The 25,914-nt window shown below is 42.8% G+C and overlaps 1 protein-coding gene across 2 annotated transcripts in view; it reads left to right on the forward strand.

Annotated features, from left to right (window-relative positions):
• Positions 1 to 25,914, forward strand: part of LOC109427505 (uncharacterized protein DDB_G0290587) — a 792,302-nt gene that overhangs the window by 732,825 nt on the left and 33,563 nt on the right. For both annotated transcript variants that reach the window (XM_062844587.1, XM_062844588.1), the window contains exon 4: positions 11,831 to 11,945. In XM_062844587.1, coding sequence (XP_062700571.1) covers positions 11,831 to 11,945 — 115 coding nt within the window. The remainder of the gene's footprint in view (positions 1 to 11,830; positions 11,946 to 25,914) is intronic.

Consider the following 25,914-nt stretch of genomic DNA (forward strand, 5'->3'; position numbering starts at 1 on the left):
CTTCTGGAGGAATTCCCAGAAAGAACTCCTGCAGAAATCTCCGGAGAAACTCGTGGAAAAAATCTCGGAGGATCTCCTGTAAGAATTCTCGGAAAAGCTTTTGGTTGTATTCCCGGAAGAATATTCAGCTGATCTTTTGTAGGATCTCCTGAAAGAATTCCCGAAAAAAAAAACTCCTGTGGAAATCTCTGGAGGAACTCCTGGAAGAATTTTTGGAGGAACTTTTAGAGGAACTCCAGAAAGAATTCCCAAAGAAGCTCCTAGAAAAATCTCCGGAGAAACTCCTGGAATAATTTTTGGAGGAACTTTTGGAAAAATACCCAGAGAAACCCCTGGAAGAATTTCCGGATGAAGTCCTTGAGATTTCTGAAGGAAGTCTTGGAGAATTCCTAGAAAAAAAATCCGAAAAAACTCCTGGGAAATACTTGGAGAAACTCCCCTACAAACATTTTTGCTGCACAAGAGTGGAACAAACTACTCTTAAGCAAATTTTAGCTTAAGAAACTATTATTCAGCCTGTTCTGTTACTTGGGTCCTGGAACAATTCTTGGTGAAACTAGCTGGTATTCTCGGAGGAACTCCTGGAAGCATTTTCGGAGAAACTTTTAGAGGAACTCCAGAAAGAATTCCCAAAGAAACTCCAAGAAAAATCTCCGGGGGATCTCCTGGAAGAATTTCCGGAGGGACTTCTGGAAGAATTCCTGAAGATACTTCTGGAAGCATTCCCGAGCCAACTCCTCCGGAAGTTTCTCCTGAAAAATTACCGGAAGAACTCCTTTAGAACTCCCGGAGGAACTCCCGGAAGAATTCCTGCAGAAATCTCCGGAAGAACTTCTGAACGGATTCTTGGAAAAACTCCTGAAAAAATTCCCGGGAAAACTCCTGGAAAAATTCCCGGAGGAATTCCCCCTTGAGAATGCCTGGAGAAACTCGTGGAAGATTACTTGGAGGAACTCTTGGAAAAAATCCCGGAGAAACTCTTGGAGAACTCCCCAAAACTTCTGGAGGATTCCACAAAAAACTTCTAGAGGAATTCCCAGAGGAATTCTAGGAGGAATTCCAGAAAGAACTCCTAGAGGAATTTCTGGAGGAACTCCTGCAGATATTTCCGGAGAAACTCCTGGTGGAATTCCCGGAAGAGCTCCTGGAGGAACTCCTGAAAGAATTCTCAAAAAAACTCCTACAGAAATCTCCGGAGGAACCACTAGTAGAATTCTTGGGGGAATTTCTGAAAGGATTCCCGGAGATATTCCTGGAAGAATTCCCAAGGAAACTGCAGAAATCACCGGGGGAACTTCTGGAAGAATTATCAGGGGAACTTTCAACTTTCTTCTGGAAAACTTTCAGAAGATTTTTATGGAACTCTTCCAGAACTATTACGGAAATTTTCCCAGGAGTTCTTAGGGACTTATTCATGAGTTCCGCGGGAACTCCTCCAGGAGTTCCTTCGGGAATTCTCAAAGAATTAGTGAAGAAATTCTCCGAAAAATTTTGGAGAAATTTCCAAACAACTCCAGAAATAATTTTCGAAGGAACTCCTGGAAGAATTTCCGAAGAGTTTTTATAGGAAGAATGCTGAAGAATGCTTGATTCCTGGAAGGAACTCGCGGGGGGAACTCCTAGAGGAATTATCAGAGGGAACTCTTAGTGAATTTCCGGAAGAAACTCCCCAGCGAGAGCTCCTTGAGAAATTCCCAGCGAAACTGTTGAAGGAATCTTCAGTGAGAACTCCTGAAGGAATCTTCAACGAGGATTCCTGGAAGAATACCCGGTGGGAACTTTTGAAGAAATCTTCAGCGGGATCTCTTGGAGGGGTCCCCAGCGGGATCTCCTGGAAGCATCCTTGGTGGGAGCCTCTGGAAGAATCCTCGGTGATAGTTTCTGTATTTGGCGGTGGGAGTGCTGCAGGAATCCTCTGTGGAAATTCCCGGAGGAAATCGCGTTGTTTAATCCTAGAGGAGTTCCCGATGGAAATTCCTTGAACAATTCCCGGTGGAATCTTCTAGAAGAATCTTCTGCCGGAACTCATGAAGGAATTCTAATAGGGAAGTTCTGGAGGAATCCACGGTGGGAACTCCTAGTGTATTTCTGGAAGGAACTCTTGGTGAATTTCCGGATGCTCTCCCCAGCGGGAACTCCTAGAGAAATCTACGGCAAGAGTTCTTGGAAGTATTCCCAGTGGAAACTCCTCAAGGAATACCCGGTGGGCGCTTCTGTTGGAATCCGTGGTGGTAGTTTCTGGAGGATTTCACGATGGGTATTGTTGGATGAATCCTCTGTGGAAATTGCTGAATATCATCTAAAAAGAATTCATCTAAAAATCCTCCTGCAATTTCATCCAGCACTTATAAATAACGAAATCATGAAATCATCCATTGATTCTCAAGACTTCACAGAAAAATACTACAGCCTGTGCAAATGAACCCATAGTAATTTCCATACAAATTTTAAATGGCGTGTGCTCAGTCAATTTTGATCATAATAATTTCATTTTATGGTAGGATGATCAGAGCCCCAATTGTCATCGTAAGGGCCAGCCTAAGGGAGCGAAAAATTCAAAATTTGCATTAGTCTAGGACATACGTTGCTGGATTGAAAGAGCATGAATCGGAATCGAAAAGATTGAGCCGTGAACACCATTAAGGGGCATCCATTTAGTACGTCACGCTAAAAATGGGAATTTTAAACCCCCCTCCCCCCTTCGTACGGGTTTTTCCTATACTTAATGCATTGCTTGTTACACTTTTCAGAACCCCCCCCCCCCCCTCCCACCTCTAAGCGTGACGTACTTTATGGATGCCCCCTTAGTCCATGGGTCATATTTAACTGGAAAAAAAGTTTACGCCTAAATTATTAGTTAAACTGTTTCAGCTGTATGCTGTCTTCAGGAAAGTTTCTTCATATTTTTTGAGCTTCTTTTTCACTAATGTAAAATTAGGGTGATCCAAATTTTTCTCAAAATCATAATGTCATCTTTTCTTTATTTTCATATATAGCGATGAGATATTCTACAACATGGTTTCCCAAACTGTGGTTCGCGACCCCCCGGGGGGTCACCAGCCTTCATCCAGGGGGTCGCGAGAGTAGAATATTTCACTGTAACATACAAGGTGGGTCGCGAAAACTACGTCTGCTGCCAAAAGCGGGAAGTTTGGGAACCTATGTTCTTCAAAGTTGAGAAGGGTGGTACACCTAATTTCACATTATCGCAAAAAAATGTTCAAAAAATATGAAGAAACTTTTCCGAAGACAGCATATAGCCATAACTAATGATTTAGGCGTAAATATTTTTTCCAGTTAAATACTGCCAATGAACCATTGCATTGTGTGACAGGTGCCCTCATTTTCTACATGTTCTACGGAACAAGTTAATATATGCAAAGTTTGCATTGCAAACTTGTACGGACATTAAGGGGTGTCTTGTCCGAAACTCACAACGAGATTTTTTTTAATATGAATTGACGTAGGACCATTACATTTGGGTATTGTAAACCTTTAGGGTCTCCAGTTAGCCTAGTGGTGAAGGCTAGGTATCGCCAATTTGGAGACGGCGGGTTCACCTATACTATATGATTATTTTTCACAAAAATTGGCCATAACTCAGCAACGAAAAAAAAGTGCATTCCAGAAATTTTAGCGATTGAAGCTTATGAAATTACCTTCACAAAGAAACAATGGATTCCTGAGAAATTTTGCTATCATTTTCATAAGATTATTCCTGGGATTGCTCTAGGCGTTCCTCTTGGAATATATTCAAAGTACATCTTTTAGAATTCCTCCAAGTATTCCTTATGGAATTTCACAAGAGAATTCTCTAGTAATACCTACTAGTCTTTGAAAAAATCACTAGAAGTATGTATCACCAGGGGCATTTTTGGAAGTATCCTAGGAAGACTACTGGAAAGAAACCCAGCAAGAATGTCAAGAGAAATCCATAGAGATTTTCCTGCAGGTATCACAATAAAACTTTCTGAAGGAGTCATAGAGGGTATTCCTGAAAGTAACACAGTAGGAATCGCTTGTTGAATCCCAGCTGGAGCTCCAGGAGGGATTCCATGGGAAATTTTCGGAGAAATCCCAGGATAGAGTTAGCTGGAGTAATTACTCGAGGAAACACCAAAGGAACTTCTGGAAGAAACTTAGAAAGATTGCCTTGAATCATCCCAAGAGTTTTTGAAGGAACCTCAAGAGAAATTATAAGAAGAAACCCTAGAAGAATTAGGTATTACAGTAAAAAATTCTGGATGAGTCCTGGGAGAAATTGCAGGAAGAACCACAGCAGGAATCGCTTAGACGAATCTAGCTGGAACTCCTCCAGGAAAGCCAAAAGGAGCTCATGGAGGATTCCCATAAGAAGTTTGTGGGGGAATATCATCTTAGATTTTCCAGAAGTTCTTCCGGTGATTGCTCCAGGAACGTCTTCAGAGATTTTATTCAGGAATTCCAGCTGGGATCTCTTAAGCAGTTGCAACTGTGGTTCTGCCAACAACTCCTTCTAGGACTCCCCCAAAAGTTCTTGTCTTCATTACTACCTTCAGGAGTTCTTCTAGAATTTTTCTAATGATTTCTTGTTTTATTTATTCAAGAATATTTGCTGGGATTATTCAAGGCAATATTTTGAACATTCTGCAAAATTTCCTCCGGTGATTCTGCTAGGAATTCATTTAGAAATTTTATCGCGGGATTCCATCACTAATTCTCATGGGATTCCTCTAGGAGCTCCTCGTGACTTTCCTCCAGAAATTTCAGCCGGAATTCATCAACAAACTCTTCCTGCGGTTCTTCCAAATATTCTTGCTTGGACTCCTCCAGAAATTCTAACTGTGAAACTTCGAAAATTCTGCTAGGGATTCTTCTAGAGCTTTCTCATGGCTTTTTTGCTGGGATCCTGCCAGGCAACCCTCCTGGAATTCTTGCCGTAATTTCTTCGGTTATTCATCCGGGGATTTCTCCAACGAATCATCCAGGAATTCCTCCAGAGATTTAATCCAAACACTTTTCCAGAAATTCCTCATGAAATACCTGCAGAAACTCCTCATGACCTTCCTCCAAAGATTCCTCAACCGACTTCTCCTGCGGTTCTTCCAACAATTCCTTTCTCAGAAATTTAAACTATGGTACCTCCAGGAGTTCTTCTAGTAATTCCTATAGGATTTTATCCTGGCATTCTTGCTGGATTACTTCCGGGATATCTTCGTGATATTTTTTCAGCATTTCCTCCTGTGATTTCTACAGGGCGTTCTCTATGAGTTCCTCCAGAATACCTCTACCGGTTCTTCCAGGGACTTCTCTAGATATCCCGATGTTTTTTCAAGGAATTTTTCTTTGGATTTCTCCAGGAATTCTCGATGGGGTTTCTTAAGAAAGTCCTGCATAGCTTCCTTCAGCAATTCCTCCTAAAACTTCTGCTGACATTCACACAATGATAAATCCCAGAATCCTTCTAAGAATTCCTTCAAAGATTTTTCCAAAGATTCTTCCTGAAGTTCCTCCGGAAATTCCTCCATGTAATTTTATCCAAGAAATTTTATCGAAAGATTCCCTCATAAATTTCTCAAGGGATTCCTCCAGGAGCTCCTATTGGCCTTCCTGAAAGAGTTCCTGCTGGATTCCTCAAACCAATGTTTTTTCCAACAACTCCTCCTAGGACTCATCCAGAAATTTTAACTGTAATACCTCTCGGAAATCATCTAGGGTTTCTTCTTATAATTTCACCTGAGGTTCCTTCGAAAACTTTTGAGACGATTCAAGGCAATCTTTCCACGATTCATCCAGAAGTTGCTTTGGTATTTCCTCGAGAAATTACTACACAGACTTTATCGTGGGATATTTCAAAAAAAAATCCCATGGAATTCCTCCTGGAGCTCCAGCTGGGATTCCACAAGCGAATCCTATTTTGATTCTTCCAGGAATGCCTGCTAGGCCTTCTCCAAAAAGTTTTACTGTGATACCTTCAGGAAAACCTCTATGGATTTCTCTTAACATTTTTGCTGGGATACTTTCAGGAATGCCTCTGGTGATATTTATAGTGTTTTTTTTTTCTAAAAACTAGTAGGTATTACTAGAAAATTATCGTGTGAAATCCCATAAGGAATGCTTGGAAGAATCCTAAAAGATGTTCTTTGAATATATACCAAGAGAAATGCCTACAGAAATCCCTGGAATAATCTTTAGAAGTATTCTGGAGAAATCCTTGAAAGAGTCCCTGAAAAAATGGCAGGCAATCAATTCTTGGAGGTAGGCCGAAACGAGTTCTTGGAGGAAACCTATGAGGGATTTCTCGAGAAATCCTAGGCCAAAATCTCTGAAGGAATTCCTGGAGGAATCGCCGGAGAAACTTCTGGAAGAATCACAAGAAGAATGTCTTGAATAACCTCACCAAGAATTCCTGAAAAAAAAACCCAATATAAATCTCGAGAGAAATCCCTAGAAGAATTGCGGGAGGTATCATAGTAGGAATTTCTAGAATAATCCTAGGAGGGGGTGCTGGAGGAATCTCTGCAAAAATGTCTGGTGAATCTTCAGGGATGCCTGGAAAATCCCAAGAGAAGCATATTGAAGAAATATCGGGAGGAATCCATGAAGGAATACCTAGAGAATTCACTGGAAGAATCGATAGAGGTATTCCTTGAAAAACCCATGGAGAAATCCTTGAAGTAATACCAGGAGGAAGTATTTTGGATAACACAAAAACAGCTCAGAATGATGTATCTTGAAAAACCACGAAATTCGAGGTGTCGCATGATACTGTTTCGTTCACATTCGAAAAATGGAATCCGGAACCGCTAGAATCATTTCCCGGTAATCAGTTTGTCGGTTCCAAAATGGCCGGAAATATTCCATACAACGCAAAACTAGCACATAATGGTGTATTTTGAAAACCGCGATGTTTGAAATTCCAAATGACAGTATTGCACCATTTCCAAAACTTTGCCCCGGAACTGGATTACGGAAAATCGGTAAACCGATTCCAAAATGTCCAAATGTTTTCTAAATGGCCAATCATCGTAATAATATGCTATAACTTTCAAAATCATGAAGTTTGATATGCCACATGATGGTACCGGGGAACTGGTTCCCCGGAACATCCGTGAAACTGGTTCCAAGGCTCTTAATGACCGGTATGAACTTCCAGACATATGTTTCTATCATTCTAGTTCATTTAGGTCTAAAAACTAAACTGTTCTCATATCGAAAATTCACTTTATGCAATATGGCCAATTCCAATGACCCATTCTAATTCCGGAATAACTCCGAAACCAGGTGGCCATTCCAAAAATCCCTGAAAAATCCCTAAACTAGAAGGATACCCGCTTCTTGTGTCAAAATTTGGTTGAAAAATATTGAAAAACGAAAAAGTTATAACGAAAAGAGTGTTTTTCGCACTCTCGTTAGGGGGGGTTGGTAACGGAAGGGTTGAAGCCCTGGAGCACACCAGAAAACCTGAGGAGTCCTCCGCAAATCCCGAGTATCCTCTGAAACGTCCTTATGGCCATCTTATAACTCCTTTGCAACCTTGAACTAGGTGAAAATTCTTTTGGAGCAAAAACGATGTGAGTGCCGCGAGTGGTCAATTGATCGATCACCTACCAAACAATTTAATCAACAGTTAAAACAGTGATCGATGATTCGATGGAGAGTGAGTAGATTTTTTTTATTGTGTATTTTAACTTAAATGCTAATTCTACACTAGAGTGAGTAGAGTATGAAGTCTGTTTGTCAGTGTTTTTAACAATTTAAGACTAGCAAATTGTGATTATTAAAACTGATTTCTTGTTCAATATGATAGCTGTAATATAGCAAGACGAGTTTGGTGGTCTAGTGGCTACCGCTTCTGATTCATATGCAGAAGGTCCTGGGTTCAATCCCTGGCTCGTCCCTTTCCTCCTACTTTGTATCTTTCTATCTACTTTCTCTCTCACTCTCTCTCTCTCCTACATATACATCTCATGTATATCCGTATGTTCGTAGCGATCGCTAGAACCAGAAACGCATTGAAAACAAGCCGTTTCCCTTCCTTCCATCTTCCATCACAGCACAGTGTCAATCTATCATATAACGCCTACAAGTTATGCAACCAAGCGGACTGTGTCGCTTCACAGTAATCTTCATACACTCACTTTACCCCTCGCTTTACGCCTGGCACCCTTGCACCAATGCATGATCCATGTGCCAAAAATAAACATTTCCCACCAACACACCAACATCCGCATGACCTTGTGCAGGCGCAGAGGATTCAACGGCCTGATGTGGACAAGCGATTGCAATCATCACTTCCCTCCCCTTCCCCATTGACCAGCAACCTAACGCAGCAGGCGCCATTGTCGCCTAAAAATACAAGACCACCAACGCTCACACACTGAAAGATGACTGTTAGTCCCAGGCAGCTATCTCATTGGTTCCTTGTGTGAGTGTAGCTGATCTGGCGATACTGGAGTAGCAACTGCGGGCGGTCAATCAAGCTCAAGCTCAAGCTCAATATGATAGCTGTAATATAGCTTCCCTTCAGCTACCAACGTTTTCCAGTTAGCCAGCGGGTCTCCAGTTAGCCTAGTGGTTAAGGCTATCGATCGCCAATCCGGAGACGGCGGGTTCGATTCCCGTTCCGGTCGAGAAAATTTTCTCGACTCCCTGGGCATAGTGTATCAATGTACTTGCCTCACAATAAACAAATTCATGCAATGGCAGGCAAAGAAAGCCCTTCAATTAATAACTGTGGAATTGCTCAAATAACACTAAGTTGAAGCGAGGCAGGCCAAGTCCCAGTGGGACCGTAGAGCCATAAAAGAAGAAGAAGAAGAAGTTATTTTGTTTTTATAATATCGAGTAAGTTTATAGTTCACCCAAAAGCAGCACGCTAATGCTGAATACAAAAAGCAAAATTTTTCAACGTGTTGTACAAAACAAAATAAATAAAAATAAAATTTTAGGCCCTGAAGAAGGCCCCATCCCGGATCGAAACGTGGGATAAAAAAAAATAATCGACGCAAAATACACGGCTAAGAAGCCGAACCCCACGTGATGACGTGATGTAGCTTTTCTAAATAACTGATTTTAAAGTTCGAAACGTTTATACACAGAAAAAACTGTTGTGTAATATTACATCTGAACTGCTGCAACCCGATCAATACGTCGCGTCGGTTGCATGAATATTACATCGGACGTTGTACACATAAGAACAAAAGATTTTACATCAAAACGATGTAATCGTACATAGGAATCGTGATTACATTGATTATTTAGTACATCGAAATGAGTTACATCGAGCGGGTTGCATTTATTTTTTGCTGTGTAGTTACATTTATTTAGAAGAATTTTACCTCAAACGAGCATTTCCCACGGATTACCACCCTGTTCAGGAGATGTATGTATAGACGCCAGACATTGTTCGAATGTGGAAAAGCGAACATCGCTGGCGGCGCACGACGCAAAGGAAAAACTTGTTTTTGCTCCGGCCGGCAAAGCTTTTGAAATGCTAATTAGCATTCAGTGCTCGTATTTCGCGCCGTACCTACAGAGAAGCCGAGATCCGATTGACCCGATCCCATTCATTCTCGGCTACTGCTAGGTAGGTATGGTCTGAAACTCTGGTAATGGCAGTGGGGTGACACAGCTGTCAAACTCGGTACATCGCCGCTTCACCCATCATCGTTTTTGGTACGGCGCGTTTTGGTACCCACTTTCTGGTCGGTTTACCCTAACTTGTTCCTGATTTTCGGGTGTGTGGCTCGTGTGTTGCTAGTGCTTATTTCGGAAATTACACATTTCGAACGAACTTGTTATTTTTGATGATTGTTTCTTTTTCTTTATCACTTTGCACGATATTATATGTAGCAACGAAGCAGTGTCGATGTTTCCAGCGCATTTTTTCCATGAATTAAGCAATCAAAACAAAAACATTGGACGCCATGTTTAATCGAATGCTGGGTAGATGATTTCGGCCCTTCGTCATCCCCCTGGGTAATGGTAGATGGCAGTGCGGGTGGGTCGCAGCAGGCAATGAGCAGCTACAAAAGCACATGTTTATTGGATTCACATGCAGGCGAGAGCTTCCGATCAGAGAGAGACAGAAACAGAAAGGCATGAGCGGGAGACGCTTGATTGGGGTCGCGCAGCAGACTACACGCAGAACTCGATGTACACAGCGCAACGAGTAACTTTCACGCAGCGACCGAAAAGACAAAAGAATTTTCACGCAGATTTGTGTAACACCGGATCAACACAAAAAATGTGCTGATCCGGTGTTACACAAATCTGCGTGAAAATTCTTTTGTCTTTTTGCTCGCTGCGTGAAAGTTACTCGTGCGCTGTGTTGTTTCATTTAAGGGTGTACTTGGATCTGGATCTCGTCGTCACGCTCGTTGCCCTTCTATTGTTATTGTCGCGCGCGCTCACAATCACACTCGCGACGGCACCCACCTCCTTTTGTTGGCCACGTCCTTGCTACAGGCAGCCTGTGCTGTAGTTGTTGCGGTAGCCGGGCTAGTACCGGTACCGCCGGAAAACCAAAATGAATGGTGGCAATAAATTTATTTTGTCAGTTTCCGTGAATGGAGTGCTGTAGGTATACAGACCGGTTCGTGGCGAGACCGTGCGAGCGGAACGTGAGAACACGATTGGTGCGGTGATGTTGGTGTGGTAGGGGTGTGTTCACTCATGGGGACTGTGTCGCATCCGCGTGGTGGGTGGATTTAATTAAATCAACCAAGTATTGTTGTTCATTTCGAAGAGCAAAAGCTGTTGGTGGTTTGAAAAAACTGCAGCTGGGTTATTTTGTGATGATAAAATAAAGCATGGTAGGCTTTGCAACTGATTGATTGGAGATTTAATAGCAAAATCAAGTTATGCCTGAAAAAAGCTTGATTTTTTTTTCAACTTACGACGTAAACAGTAGTACTGTTTTTATCTCATGAGTACCTCTCGGTATCTCCTTAAAGCTTCCTAGCCAACTAACAAGTCTTTGCACTCACCCTAACATTTGAAAAAAAAAATAAAACTTCCCAATCGCTCCCAATGCAAACAGTTTACATTTCAGATAAATCCGTTCCGAAAGAATTCAACCTCAACATCGTTTGCTCGAAATCGTTTTCTTTTATAATCGTCAAGGAAAAAACTCCCCTTTTGTTACCTCCTGACACATTTTCACGCATCGCCTACTTCGTCACACGGAGCAGTTCTCATGCCACGCCAATCACCGCCGTCGCAATCGCCGCCTCCTCTGTTTGACACGAACGTCGGCGAGAACTCTCTTTCAAACTCGGAATAAAGAGTGATACAGACACAGAACGTCACGTCATCGTCCTCGTCGTCGAAAAACCGCATTCGCTCGCACTGTTTTCGCTATTTGCATCCAATTTCTTTCAAGTGAAAACCGTAATCCTCTTTTACGACTGTGTGTGCCTTGGCTCGGTTCGGAGGACTTCGCTTGATCCGGCTTAGAGCACTAGCTGGAGTACTGCACTGCTGTTGGAAGGTATCAGTTCTGGCTGTCAAAATAGATCACTCCTGTCAAACATAACCTCAAATTTTCATGAACTGGAAAAGCTGATGATTTTTCTAAAAATCTTTCAGGATTAGGAATTTAAATGAAAAATTATTGAAAATTTGCATATTTTATGTCAAGGAAGAGGAGTATTTGTTACAAAAATCCGACGAGCAAGCCCTATTCCGTCCAAATTGAGTTTGATCGACTTAAAGCAAACACTTTGAATGAAATTCTTGCATAATTCGTACGTACCTATAAGCAACTGCGCTGATTTCATTCAACCAACGCTTCTGTTGATTGTGTTTACATTTCCGTTTTTTTTTTCTCGCTTCCCTCTCATTCCAGTGGACAACGGAGTGCAGTTCGATGCGGCTCGGGCATTCCTCAAAGAGCTGGACGTCACCAATCCGGTGTGGATTGGCCTAATGCGACCGGAAAACTCGGCACGGTTCATCTGGACGTAAGTATTGTTGGCCACGCCAACTGTGATTTCCTGTAATTTCTTCGAGAGCAGATATAGGCATTTTAAATATCTGGCACCACTGCTCATATGTCAAACGTCAAGCTGCTGTCATTACCGTCAATAGCTGTCAATGTGATGTTGAGTTATTCAACAGTATTCATCGGTTCCTTTAATTTTCATTTGATTGATTAAAATATGCCTACTTTGTTTGAATCAGTGAATTTCATGCGGTCAATTGAAGAGAGCAGTAGCCCATTTATTTCTGCCTGTAAATTGCATCTCGATGATTCATGGCGATAAAATTAACAGCACATTAAAATTGATGACCACAAAACAGAGTGTCCAACATGTACATGTATATGAAATTCTCTCTCGTATAGTAATGGCCACTTGCCACAAGCTTGGTGTGCGCACATTTAATGCGATTATCAGTAAGTGTATGATTGCCGATCAATTAGATAGCGAATCGTAAATATCTATCAATATGTACGTGCATGTGCGCATATCAGTGACAAACTTTATGATGTGACCAGGTGGAAAAATGCATGATTGTTTCGTTCGCTGGCTATAATTCTTTCATCATAAATGAATCGTCCATTATGCATAAAATGATGCATGTTGAAGCATTCCGAAAAAATCTGTTTATAATTGTCCAAATCACCCAAGCAGAATTATGTGCACAAGGAATATCACAAGAAAAGTGGAAGTGAATTTACTCGAGTGTACTAGGATAAGGGACGCAATTCTACTCGAATTCCAGAAAACATTTCACACATATTCCTGGACGTATTTTTCCGAGAGGAATTCTACTCGAATTCCGATAGAAATTCTACTCGAAGTCCGAGAGGAATTCTACTCGAACTCCGAGAGGAATTCTACTCGAATTCCGAGAGGAATTCTACTCGAAGTCCGAGAGGAATTCTACTCGAATTCCGGAAGGAATTTTACTCGAATTCCGGAAGGAATTCTACTCGAATTCCGGAAGGAATTCTACTCGAATTCCGGAAGGAATTCTACTCGAATTCCGGAAGGAATTCTACTCGAATTCCGGAAGGAATTCTACTCGAATTCCGGAAGGAATTCTACTCGAATTCCGGAAGGAATTCTACTCGAATTCCGGAAGGAATTCTACTCGAATTCCGGAAGGAGTTCTACTCGAATTCCGGAAGGAATTCTACTCGAATTCCGGAAGGAATTCTACTCGAATTCCGGAAGGAATTCTACTCGAATTCCGGAAGGAATTCTACTCGAATTCCGGAAGGAATTCTACTCGAATTCCGGAAGGAATTCTACTCGAATTCCGGAAGGAATTCTACTCGAATTCCGGAAGGAATTCTACTCGAATTCCGGAAGGAATTCTACTCGAATTCCGGAAGGAATTCTACTCGAATTCCGGAAGGAATTCTACTCGAATTCCGGAAGGAATTCTACTCGAATTCCGGAAGGAATTCTACTCGAATTCCGGAAGGAATTCTACTCGAATTCCGGAAGGAATTCTACTCGAATTCCGGAAGGAATTCTACTCGAATTCCGGAAGGAATTCTACTCGAATTCCGGAAGGAATTCTACTCGAATTCCGGAAGGAATTCTACTCGAATTCCGGAAGGAATTCTACTCGAATTCCGGAAGGAATTCTACTCGAATTCCGGAAGGAATTCTACTCGAATTCCGGAAGGAATTCTACTCGAATTCCGGAAGGAATTCTACTCGAATTCCGGAAGGAATTCTACTCGAATTCCGGAAGGAATTCTACTCGAATTCCGGAAGGAATTCTACTCGAATTCCGGAAGGAATTCTACTCGAATTCCGGAAGGAATTCTACTCGAATTCCGGAAGGAATTCTACTCGAATTCCGGAAGGAATTCTACTCGAATTCCGGAAGGAATTCTACTCGAATTCCGGAAGGAATTCTACTCGAATTCCGGAAGGAATTCTACTCGAATTCCGGAAGGAATTCTACTCGAATTCCGGAAGGAATTCTACTCGAATTCCGGAAGGAATTCTACTCGAATTCCGGAAGGAATTCTACTCGAATTCCGGGAGGAATTCTACTCGAATTCCGGGAGGAATTCTACTCGAATTCCGGGAGGAATTCTACTCGAATTCCGGGAGGAATTCTACTCGAATTCCGGGAGGAATTCTACTCGAATTCCGGGAGGAATTCTACTCGAATTCCGGGAGGAATTCTACTCGAATTCCGGGAGGAATTCTACTCGAATTCCGGGAGGAATTCTACTCGAATTCCGGGAGGAATTCTACTCGAATTCCGGGAGGAATTCTACTCGAATTCCGGGAGGAATTCTACTCGAATTCCGGGAGGAATTCTACTCGAATTCCGGGAGGAATTCTACTCGAATTCCGGGAGGAATTCTACTCGAATTCCGGGAGGAATTCTACTCGAATTCCGGGAGGAATTCTACTCGAATTCCGGAAGGAATTCTACTCGAATTCCGGGAGGAATTCTACTCGAATTCCGGAAGGAATTCTACTCGAATTCCGGGAGGAATTCTACTCGAATTCCGGAAGGAATTCTACTCGAATTCCGGAAGGAATTCTACTCGAATTCCGGAAGGAATTCTACTCGAATTCCGGAAGGAATTCTACTCGAATTCCGGAAGGAATTCTACTCGAATTCCGGAAGGAATTCTACTCGAATTCCGGAAGGAATTCTACTCGAATTCCGGAAGAAATTCTACTCGAATTCCGGAAGAAATTCTACTCGAATTCCGGAAGGAATTCTACTCGAATTCCGGAAGGAATTCTACTCGAATTCCGGAAGGAATTCTACTCGAATTCCGGAAGGAATTCTACTCGAATTCCGGAAGGAATTCTACTCGAATTCCGGAAGGAATTCTACTCGAATTCCGGAAGGAATTCTACTCGAATTCCGGAAGGAATTCTACTCGAATTCCGGAAGGAATTCTACTCGAATTCCGGAAGGAATTCTACTCGAATTCCGGAAGGAATTCTACTCGAATTCCGGAAGGGATTCTACTCGAATTCCGGAAGGAATTCTACTCGAATTCCGGAAGGAATTCTACTCGAATTCCGGAAGGAATTCTACTCGAATTCCGGAAGGAATTCCACTCGAATTCCGGAAGGAATTCTACTCGAATTCCGGAAGGAATTCTACTCGAATTCCGGAAGGAATTCTACTCGAATTCCGAGAGGAATTCTACTCGAATTCCGAGAGGAATTCTACTCGAATTCCGAGAGGAATTCTACTCGAATTCCGAGAGGAATTCTACTCGAATTCCGAGAGGAATTCTACTCGAATTCCGGGAGGATTTCTACTCGAATTCCGGAAAGAAATCTACTCTAATTCCGGGAGGAATCTACACGAACTCCAAAAAGAATTCTACTACTCAAATTTCGGGAGAAATTCTACTCGAATTCCGAGAGGAATTCTACTCGAATTTCGAGAGGAATTCTACTCGAATTCCGAGAGGAAATCTACTCGAATTCCGAGAGGAATTCTACTCGAATTTCGAGAGGAATCCTACTCGAATTTCGAGAGGAATTCTACTCGAATTCCGAGAGGAATGCTACTCGAATTCTGGAAGGAATTCTACTGGAATTCCGGATAGAATTCTACTGGAATTCCGGAAGAAATTCTACAGGAATTCCGGAAGGAATTCTACTGGAATTCCGGAAGGAATTCTACTGGAATTCCGGAAGGAATTCTACTGGAATTCCGGAAGGAATTCTACTGGAATTCCGGAAGGAATTCTACTGGAATTCCGGAAGGAATTCTACTGGAATTCCGGAAGGAATTCTACTGGAATTCCGGAAGGAATTCTACTGGAATTCCGGAAGGAATTCTACTGGAATTCCGGAAGGAATTCTACTGGAATTCCGGAAGGAATTCTACTGGAATTCCGGAAGAAATTCTACTGGAATTCCGGAAGGAATTCTACTGGAATTCCGGGAGGAATTCTAATCGAATTCCGGGAGGAATTTTAATCGAATTCCGGGAGGAATTTTAATTGAATTCCGGGAGGAATTTTACTCGAATTCCGGGAGGAATTCTAATCGAATTCCGGGAGGAATCTTACTCGAATTCCGAGAGGAATTCGACTCGAATTCCGGGAGGAATTCTACTCGAATTCCGAGAGGAATTCTACTCGAACTCCGAGAGGCATTCTACTCGAATTTCGAGAGGAATTCTACTCGAATTCCGAGAGGAATTCTACTCGAATTCCGAGAGGAATTCAACTCGAATTCCTAGAGGAATTCTTATCGAATTCCGAGAGGAATTCTTATCGAATTCCGAGAGGAATTCTACAAGAATTCCGAGAGGAATTCTAATCGAATTCCGGGAGGAATTCTACTCGAATTCCGAGAGGAATTCTACTCGAATTCCGAGAGGAATTCTACTCGAATTCCGGGAGGAATTCTACTCGAATTCCGGGAGGAATTCTACTCGAATTCCGGGAGGAATTCTACTCGAATTCCGAGAGGAATTCTACTCGAATTCCGAGAGGAATTCTACTCGAATTCCGAGAGGAATTCTACTCGAAATCTAGAAGGAATTCTACTCGAAAACTGAAAGGAATTCTACTCGAATTCCGAAAGGAATTCTACTCGAATTCCGAGAGAAATTCTACTCGAATTCCGAGAGGAATTCTACTCGAATTCCGAGAGGAATTCTACTTGAATTCCGAAAGGAATTCTACTCGAATTCCGGAAGGAGTTCTACTCGAATTCCGGAAGGAATTCTACTCGAATTCCGGGAGGAATTCTACTCGAATTCCGGGAGGAATTCTACTCGAATTCCGGGAGGAATTCTACTCGAATTCCGGGAGGAATTCTACTCGAATTCCGGGAGGAATTCTACTCGAATTCCGGGAGGAATTCTACTCGAATTCCGGGAGGAATTCTACTCGAATTCCGGGAGGAATTCTACTCGAATTCCGGGAGGAATTCTACTCGAATTCCGGGAGGAATTCTACTCGAATTCCGGGAGGAATTCTACTCGAATTCCGGGAGGAATTCTACTCGAATTCCGGAAGGAATTCTTCTCGAATTCCGGAAGGAATTCTACTCGAATTCCGGAAGGAATTCTACTCGAATTCCGCGAGGAATTCTACTCGAATTCCGGAAGGAATTCTACTCGAATTCCGGAAGGAATTCTACTCGAATTCCGGAAGGAATTCTACTCGAATTCCGGAAGGAATTCTACTCGAATTCCGGAAGGAATTCTACTCGAATTCCGGAAGGAATTCTACTCGAATTCCGGAAGGAATTCTACTCGAATTCCGGAAGGAATTCTACTCGAATTCCGGAAGGAATTCTACTCGAATTCCGGAAGGAATTCTACTCGAATTCCGGAAGGAATTCTACTCGAATTCCGGAAGGAATTCTACTCGAATTCCGGAAGGAATTCTACTCGAATTCCGGAAGGAATTCTACTCGAATTCCGGAAGGAATTCTACTCGAATTCCGGAAGGAATTCTACTCGAATTCCGGAAGGAATTCTACTCGAATTCCGGAAGGAATTCTACTCGAATTCCGGAAGGAATTCTACTCGAATTCCGGAAGGAATTCTACTCGAATTCCGGAAGGAATTCTACTCGAATTCCGGAAGGAATTCTACTCGAATTCCGGAAGGAATTCTACTCGAATTCCGGAAGGAATTCTACTCGAATTTTGGAAGGAATTGTACTCGAATTCCGGAAGGAATTCTACTCGAATTCCGGAAGGAATTCTACTCGAATTCCGGAAGGAATTCTACTCGAATTCCGGAAGGAATTCTACTCGAATTCCGGAAGGAATTCTACTCGAATTCCGGAAGGAATTCTACTCGAATTCCGGAAGGAATTCTACTCGAATTCCGGAAGGAATTCTACTTGAATTCCGGAAGGAATTCTACCCGAATTCCGGAAGGAATTCTACCCGAATTCCGGAAGGAATTCTACCCGAATTCCGGAAGGAATTCTACCCGAATTCCGGAAGGAATTCTACCCGAATTCCGGAAGGAATTCTACTCGAATTCCGGAAGGAATTCTACTCGAATCCCGGAAGGAATTCTACTAGAATTTCGGAAGGAAATCTACTCGAATTCCGAGAGTAAGTCTACTCGAATTCCGAAAGCAATTTTTCTCGAATTTTGAGAGGAATTCCACTCGAATTCAGAGAAGAATTCTAATCGAATTCCGAGCATGAGCATGAGCATTGGTGACCGTACACTTCGTAGTTGCTACTCCGTGATTGACCTGAGCTGGCGAAATTGCACAGAGAACCAATTGGTTGGGGCTTGGGATTTGCCACCATCCTCAATGTACACTTTTCGAGAGCTCAAACTTTTTTGGGTCAATAACGGCGCTGGCCACGTCCTAACGGTCTACCGGGGAAGGGAAGGAATGTTAGTTCGACAACTGTTGCTACTAGAGGTTGTATGTACTACTGGACCCTCCACAGTTGTCACGGGAAGGAGTTTTGTTAGTAGGGAGGGATTGATAGTTACATAGATCAGGGATACACTTTGGTAAGTTATGCGATCCATGCAACAGTACAGTATACACACAAATGTGTCACCTCACAATTTGGAAGAATGGTGAGACCATGAAAATTTTAAATGAAAATTTGTGGAATGAAAAATATTTTGCGTCACCTTGCAATTGAGAGGACTGGTGAACCAATATGCTACTTGCCATGAAATCGATATATTGAAACAAAATATTGTGCCGACACTGACAGTGACGGACCGCACAAACTTAGGCAAAATACTGACGCATAACTATGGATCAAATCAGTGTGGCCAGCACCGTAAGGTGCCGAACTGCACAAAAATGTAGATTTTTTTAAACACAAATTTAATTGAAAAATTTGGCCGACACTTGAAGTGACGAACTTTGCAGTTGTTGTTGAGTAAATATATGAAGGATGATTTTAAACTAACAGATAAATTTACTGCATCTTTCAAAGAAAAACAAGAGCTTGTTCACCGATCATCAATCATTCATTCGAGCACCCGTCGACCTATCGCTAAAACGATACAATCGTGCGACACTATTTCTCGACACTCGCATGTACAACAAAGAACATCACAATACTGAACGCTAAACACCCGCGCATCTATTGTTTTGATTTTCACTCGAGACAATAGCGAACGCGATCGATTATGCTGAGATACTCACCCCTTACAGGAGCGATGCATGCACAGCAAAGAACAACACCTCCAGTAGTTCTCTAGGGATTCCTCCAAGAACTTCTTATTTAGATTTTACCCTTGGGGAATCAATCTTACTCCTCCAAGAGCTCCCCCTAAAGATTCCTCCACGAGTTCCTTCTGTGAATTCCTCCAAGATTTTTTCTTGGGATTCCTCCAAAAGTTCCCTCTGGGGATTCCTCCAATAGTTATTTCTAGAAAAACATCCAGGAGTTCCATCTGGGGATACCTCCAGTAGTCACCACTAAAAGTCCTTCCGGGTGTTTCCTCCGGGATTCCTCCAGGAGTTCTCTCAGGGATTCCTCCAGGAGTTCTCTCAGAGATTCCTCCAGGAGTTCCTTCTGGATTTTATTCCATGAGTTCCTACCGGGATTAGTCAAGAAGTTCCCTCTCGGGATTTCTACAAGAGTTCCTTCAGGGATTCCTCCAGGAGTTCGCTCAGGAATTCCTCCAGTAGTTTCCTCAGGGATTGCTCCCGGAGCTCCCTCAGGGAATCTCGGAGGAAGCTCCTGGAGGAATCCCGGAAGGAACTACAGGAGGAATCCTTTAGGGAACTACTGGAGGAATCCTCAGAGTGAACTTCTTGACTAATTCCGGGAGGAACTTTACTAGAATTGCGGAAGGAATTCTACTCGAATTCCGGAAGGAAATCTTCTCGAGTTCCAAGAGAAATTCTACTCGGATTTCGGAAAGAATTCTTCTCGAATTTCAGAAGGAATTCTGGAAGGAACTGTACTGCAATTGTGTTAACGAAAATCACTGAAATCTTGGAAAATATACTACAGTACATAATTTATGCAGAGAAGAAACTGGTGAATGATAAAAAGCGGAATAAAACCTGCGGGATGAAACATAGCTATGTGGAAAGAGGAAAATTAACATTAAAATAATTAAACTTTATCGCCTAACATGCCTAGCATCCTTGCTCGGTGGTAACGGGAGCAGTTGGTCTGCCATCCTTAGACATTCTGCTGCTAAATGGAAAGTCCAATCCGCGCCACACCGTCAGGGCCGGATCTAAGGGGGGGGCGGGGGGCAGGGCCCCGGGCCCCCACATTTTAGGGGCCCCCACAAAAACCTTTTTGCTTGCTAAACATTAACAAAAACAAAAAAAAGCTTATTTGCTCATTGCATTTGTACCTCCGAGGGGCCTACACATACGCTCTGGCCCCGGGCCCCCACAATCCTTAATCCGGGCCTGCGCACCGTGCACACAGTTCAGAGAGCCGCAGAAATTAAAAGCGGCTCTAAAGAACCTCAAAGCGTGGCTCCACGAGCGGCTCAAAGTACAGACAGTGCTAGACTGCTTGATTACATTTTTTTCTCGTTCTTTTTCTATAAATATTCCTGTACAAACTGAACGCGATATGAAACATCTCAGTTGGCCACTATCTATACCTACAGCTAGTGGGTGGAAACAGGCAACAACACGGCAGAGCAGATGGTTCTTCGGTACGCCGTCATGCCTACTATGATGATGGTGGTAGCTTTGCATCGGCCCTACCTAGTGTACTAGATTGATGGCGCCTGCTTGTGCACTTTGAAATCATAATAACAGCGTGCAGAGGAAAACCACTTTGCATCATGATTAATTTCGCGTTTTTCCCTGGTCGCAATTGGTCTTTTTTGGTTTAAACTAAGTTTCTGATACTGATGGTCCGAGCTATCACATTATTTTCCCTATTGCTCAACTTTACGTAAATTTTCTTAACTTCCTTGGGCATTGGGTATCTTCGTGCCTGTCACACGATATACACTTGCAAAATGGTCATTGGCAGAGGAAGCTCTCAGTTAACAACTGTGGAAGTGCTCATAGAACAAGCTGAGAAGCAGGCTTTGTCTCAGTGGGGACGTTACGCCAAGACGAAGAGGATGCTGATAGTCAGTTTGGCTTCCGCCCTAACAGTTACAGATATCGAAATGTAGAACATCGAGATGTGGAGCGTAGCGTGTAATAGCATGAAACGAGCTCACCAATTAATATGCATCCACCTATCGGTTTATGGTTTGCCGAATGCGAAATTCAGGCAGGCATTGTCAGCGACCGTAGAGCACACAGGACATTCCGTCGTTTAATAAGCTTATAGCAAGTCAGTTGAGGATAAGATCTTCAGACTTTGTTTGTTTAAGTTGTCAAAACTGACATACTTTTGGCCGCCACTGTACTCAGTAGCCATTCTTAACAAACGACCAATTTTTCGCTTGCTAACTACCGTTCTAACTTCGTTCTGAAACTCAACCTTTTCAGAATTTTCCAACCCAATCAATATTCGCCTGCTCAAACGAAGCGAGCAAAGCCGTATTCCATGGCCAATCCTCCCATCCTTCTCATTTTTACGAGATCCCACAGAACAAATAGTTTCCAATTGTTATTGCAGCTCGAACCCCCAAAGTCCGTCGTCGTCGTTCATCGCCATTTCATGCAAATTTCAACAGTCAGCACCAATTTTATGGCAGAACAATTCCACTGACTGCAGACAGGTAGCCTACCTACCTACGGTTCGAACGTCCTTGTGCGAAAGGTATGAAACCCCGTTTTTTCGAACGACCAACCATACCACCCCAATCTTGATCCCAAAAACGTCGATGCACCATTACGGTCGCACCTCATACATAGGGACCAGAATGCGGATGCTGCGAAGCTGGGATGCCCTCCCCCGAAAAGTGAAAGTTTGAAAATTCAATTTCCACTTGCTTCAACTCGCAGAATCGTCTGCCAAAAAACCGATGGGTATGGTCATTAGAGTGGGTCATCTTCGTCTCGAAGGAAACTTAAATTTGTTCTAAACTCGTGCTCGTGCAAAATATCATACAAATTTGAATTTCAATGCACAAAGCGTTGAGCTAATCGACCACCCAAAATAGAAACAATACGAGTTGATCTGGAAAATCGACCATCATGACCCACCCTAATGCCCGAGCCAAGCTAAGTCAGTTCAGCGTTGCTGTATGGAAGGGCGCACCAAATGCAAATCGAAAAACTTTTCCGATGGATCCGAACAGTTGCGGGTGGATGTGAAGGGAATCAAAGCAGGCGGTGGAACGTGGTCGGGATCCAAGGATGCTTTGAATTAATTACAGTTCAATTCATATGTAAATTTGCACCCGACGACGACTGCGACGATGACGGCGACGACTGTCGGGTGCAAGTTTCGTCCGGGTTGCTTTGCTTGTTGAATAACAATATTTTTTGGAATGAGGGGCACGGCAGGGAGTTTTTCATCGTCTTTTGACTGAGAGTTCTAACTACGTCTACAGCGACGACAACGAGGGCCAATTGGATTTGAATTAGTTATAAATGGAAGAGCTCGAAAATCAAGGACAAGAGTGTCGGAAATGGATGAATTATGAGTGAATTTTTGCTTGGTAGCACGAAATGGTTCGGGTACTGTTGTCTGCAGTATGCAGTAACTTGGTAAGATTGGTCAACCTTAAATAGTTTGCTCTAATCTACCTTATACATTCCAGAAAATTTTCTTCCGCAACTCGGAATTGGAGTAGAAATCTTTCCGGAATTCGAGTAGAATTCCTTCCGGAATTCGAGTAGAATTCCTTCCGGAATTCGAGTAGAATTCCTTCCGGAATTCGAGTAGAATTCCTTCCGGAATTCGAGTAGAATTCCTTCCAGAATTCGAGTAGAATTCATTCCGGAATTCGAAAAGAATTCCTTCCGGAATTCGAGTAGAATTCATTCCGGAATTTGAGTAAAATTCCTTCCGGAATTCGACTACAATTCTTTCCGGAATTCGAGTACAATTCCTTCCGGAATTCGAGTACAATTCCTTCCGGAATTCGAGTACAATTCCTTCCGGAATTCGAGTACAATTCCTTCCGGAATTCGAGTACAATTCCTTCCGGAATTCGAGTACAATTCCTTCCGGAATTCGAGTACAATTCCTTCCGGAATTCGAGTACAATTCCTTCCGGAATTCGAGTACAATTCCTTCCGGAATTCGAGTAGAATTCCTTCCGGAATTCGAGTAGAATTCCTTCCGGAATTCGAGTAGAATTCCTTCCGGAATTCGAGTAGAATTCCTTCCGGAATTCGAGTAGAATTCCTTCCGGAATTCGAGTAGAATTCCTTCCGGAATTCGAGTAGAATTCCTTCCGGAATTCGAGTAGAATTCCTTCCTGAATTCGAGTAGAATTCCTTCCGGAATTCGAGTAGAATTCCCTCCGGAATTCGAGTAGAATTCCTTCCGGAATTCGAGTAGAATTCCTTCCGGAATTCGAGTAGAATTTCTTCCGGAATTCGAGTAGAATTCCTCCGGAATTCGAGTAGAATTCCTCCGGAATTCGAGTAGAATTTCTCCGGAATTCGAGTAGAATTCCTCCGGAATTCGAGTAGAATTCCTCCGGAATTCGAGTAGAATTCCTCCGGAATTCGAGTAGAATTCCTCCGGAATTCGAGTAGAATTCCTCCGGAATTCGAGTAGAATTCCTCCGGAATTCGAGTAGAATTCCTCCGGAATTCGAGTAGAATTCCTCCGGAATTCGAGTAGAATTCCTCCGGAATTCGAGTAGAATTCCTCTGGAATTCGAGTAGAATTCCTCCGGAATTCGAGTAGAATTCCTCCGGAATTCGAGTAGAATTCCTCCGGAATTCGAGTAGAATTTCTCCGGAATTCGAGTAGAATTCCTTCCGGAATTCGAGTAGAATTCCTTCCGGAATTCGAGTAGAATTCCTTCCGGAATTCGAGTAGAATTCCTTCCGGAATTCGAGTAGAATTCCTTCCGGAATTCGAGTAGAATTCCTTCCGGAATTCGAGTAGAATTCCTTCCGGAATTCGAGTAGAATTCCTTCCAGAATTCGAGTAGAATTCCTTCCGGAATTCGAAAAGAATTCCTTCCGGAATTCGAGTAGAATTCATTCCGGAATTTGAGTGAAATTCCTTCCGGAATTCGAGTACAATTCCTTCCGGAATTCGAGTACAATTCCTTCCGGAATTCGAGTACAATTCCTTCCGGAATTCGAGTACAATTCCTTCCGGAATTCGAGTACAATTCCTTCCGGAATTCGAGTACAATTCCTTCCGGAATTCGAGTACAATTCCTTCCGGAATTCGAGTACAATTCCTTCCGGAATTCGAGTACAATTCCTTCCGGAATTCGAGTACAATTCCTTCCGGAATTCGAGTACAATTCCTTCCGGAATTCGAGTACAATTCCTTCCGGAATTCGAGTACAATTCCTTCCGGAATTCGAGTACAATTCCTTCCGGAATTCGAGTACAATTCCTTCCGGAATTCGAGTACAATTCCTTCCGGAATTCGAGTAGAATTCCATCCGGAATTCGAGTAGAATTCCTTCCGGAATTCGAGTAGAATTTCTCCGGAATTCGAGTAGAATTCCTCCGGAATTCGAGTAGAATTCCTCCGGAATTCGAGTAGAATTCCTCCGGAATTCGAGTAGAATTCCTCCGGAATTCGAGTAGAATTCCTCCGGAATTCGAGTAGAATTCCTCCGGAATTCGAGTAGAATTCCTCCGGAATTCGAGTAGAATTCCTCCGGAATTCGAGTAGAATTCCTCCGGAATTCGAGTAGAATTCCTTCCGGAATACGAGTAGAATTCCTTCCGGAATTCGAGTAGAATTCCTTCCGGAATTCGAGTAGAATTCCTTCCGGAATTCGAGTAGAATTCCTTCCGGAATTCGAGTAGAATTCCTTCCAGAATTCGAGTAGAATTCCTTCCGGAATTCGAAAAGAATTCCTTCCGGAATTCGAGTACAATTCCTTCCGGAATTCGAGTACAATTCCTTCCGGAATTCGAGTAGAATTCCTTCCGGAATTCGAGTACAATTCCTTCCGGAATTCGAGTACAATTCCTTCCGGAATTCGAGTAGAATTCCTTCCGGAATTCGAGTAGAATTCCTTCCGGAATTCGAGTAGAATTCCTTCCGGAATTCGAGTAGAATACCTTCCAGAATTCGAGTAGAATTCCTTCCGGAATTCGAAAAGAATTCCTTCCGGAATTCGAGTAGAATTCATTCCGGAATTTGAGTGAAATTCCTTCCGGAATTCGAGTACAATTCCTTCCGGAATTCGAGTACAATTCCTTCCGGAATTCGAGTACAATTCCTTCCGGAATTCGAGTACAATTCCTTCCGGAATTCGAGTACAATTCCTTCCGGAATTCGAGTACAATTCCTTCCGGAATTCGAGTACAATTCCTTCCGGAATTCGAGTACAATTCCTTCCGGAATTCGAGTACAATTCCTTCCGGAATTCGAGTAGAATTTCTCCGGAATTCGAGTAGAATTCCTCCGGAATTCGAGTAGAATTCCTCCGGAATTCGAGTAGAATTCCTCCGGAATTCGAGTAGAATTCCTCCGGAATTCGAGTAGAATTCCTCCGGAATTCGAGTAGAATTCCTCCGGAATTCGAGTAGAATTCCTCCGGAATTCGAGTAGAATTCCTCCGGAATTCGAGTAGAACTCCTCCGGAATTCGAGTAGAATTCCTCCGGAATTCGAGTAGAATTCCTTCCGGAATACGAGTAGAATTCCTTCCGGAATTCGAGTAGAATTCCTTCCGGAATTCGAGTAGAATTCCTTCCGGAATTCGAGTAGAATTCCTTCCGGAATTCGAGTAGAATTCCTTCCGGAATTCGAGTAGAATTCCTTCCGGAATTCGAGTAGAATTCCTTCCGGAATTCGAGTAGAATTCCTTCCTGAATTCGAGTAGAATTCCTTCCGGAATTCGAGTAGAATTCCCTCCGGAATTCGAGTAGAATTCCTTCCGGAATTCGAGTACAATTCCTTCCGGAATTCGAGTACAATTCCTTCCGGAATTCGAG

This window comes from Aedes albopictus, chromosome 1, assembly GCF_035046485.1.
Source record: "Aedes albopictus strain Foshan chromosome 1, AalbF5, whole genome shotgun sequence".
Taxonomy (NCBI): domain Eukaryota; kingdom Metazoa; phylum Arthropoda; class Insecta; order Diptera; family Culicidae; genus Aedes; species Aedes albopictus.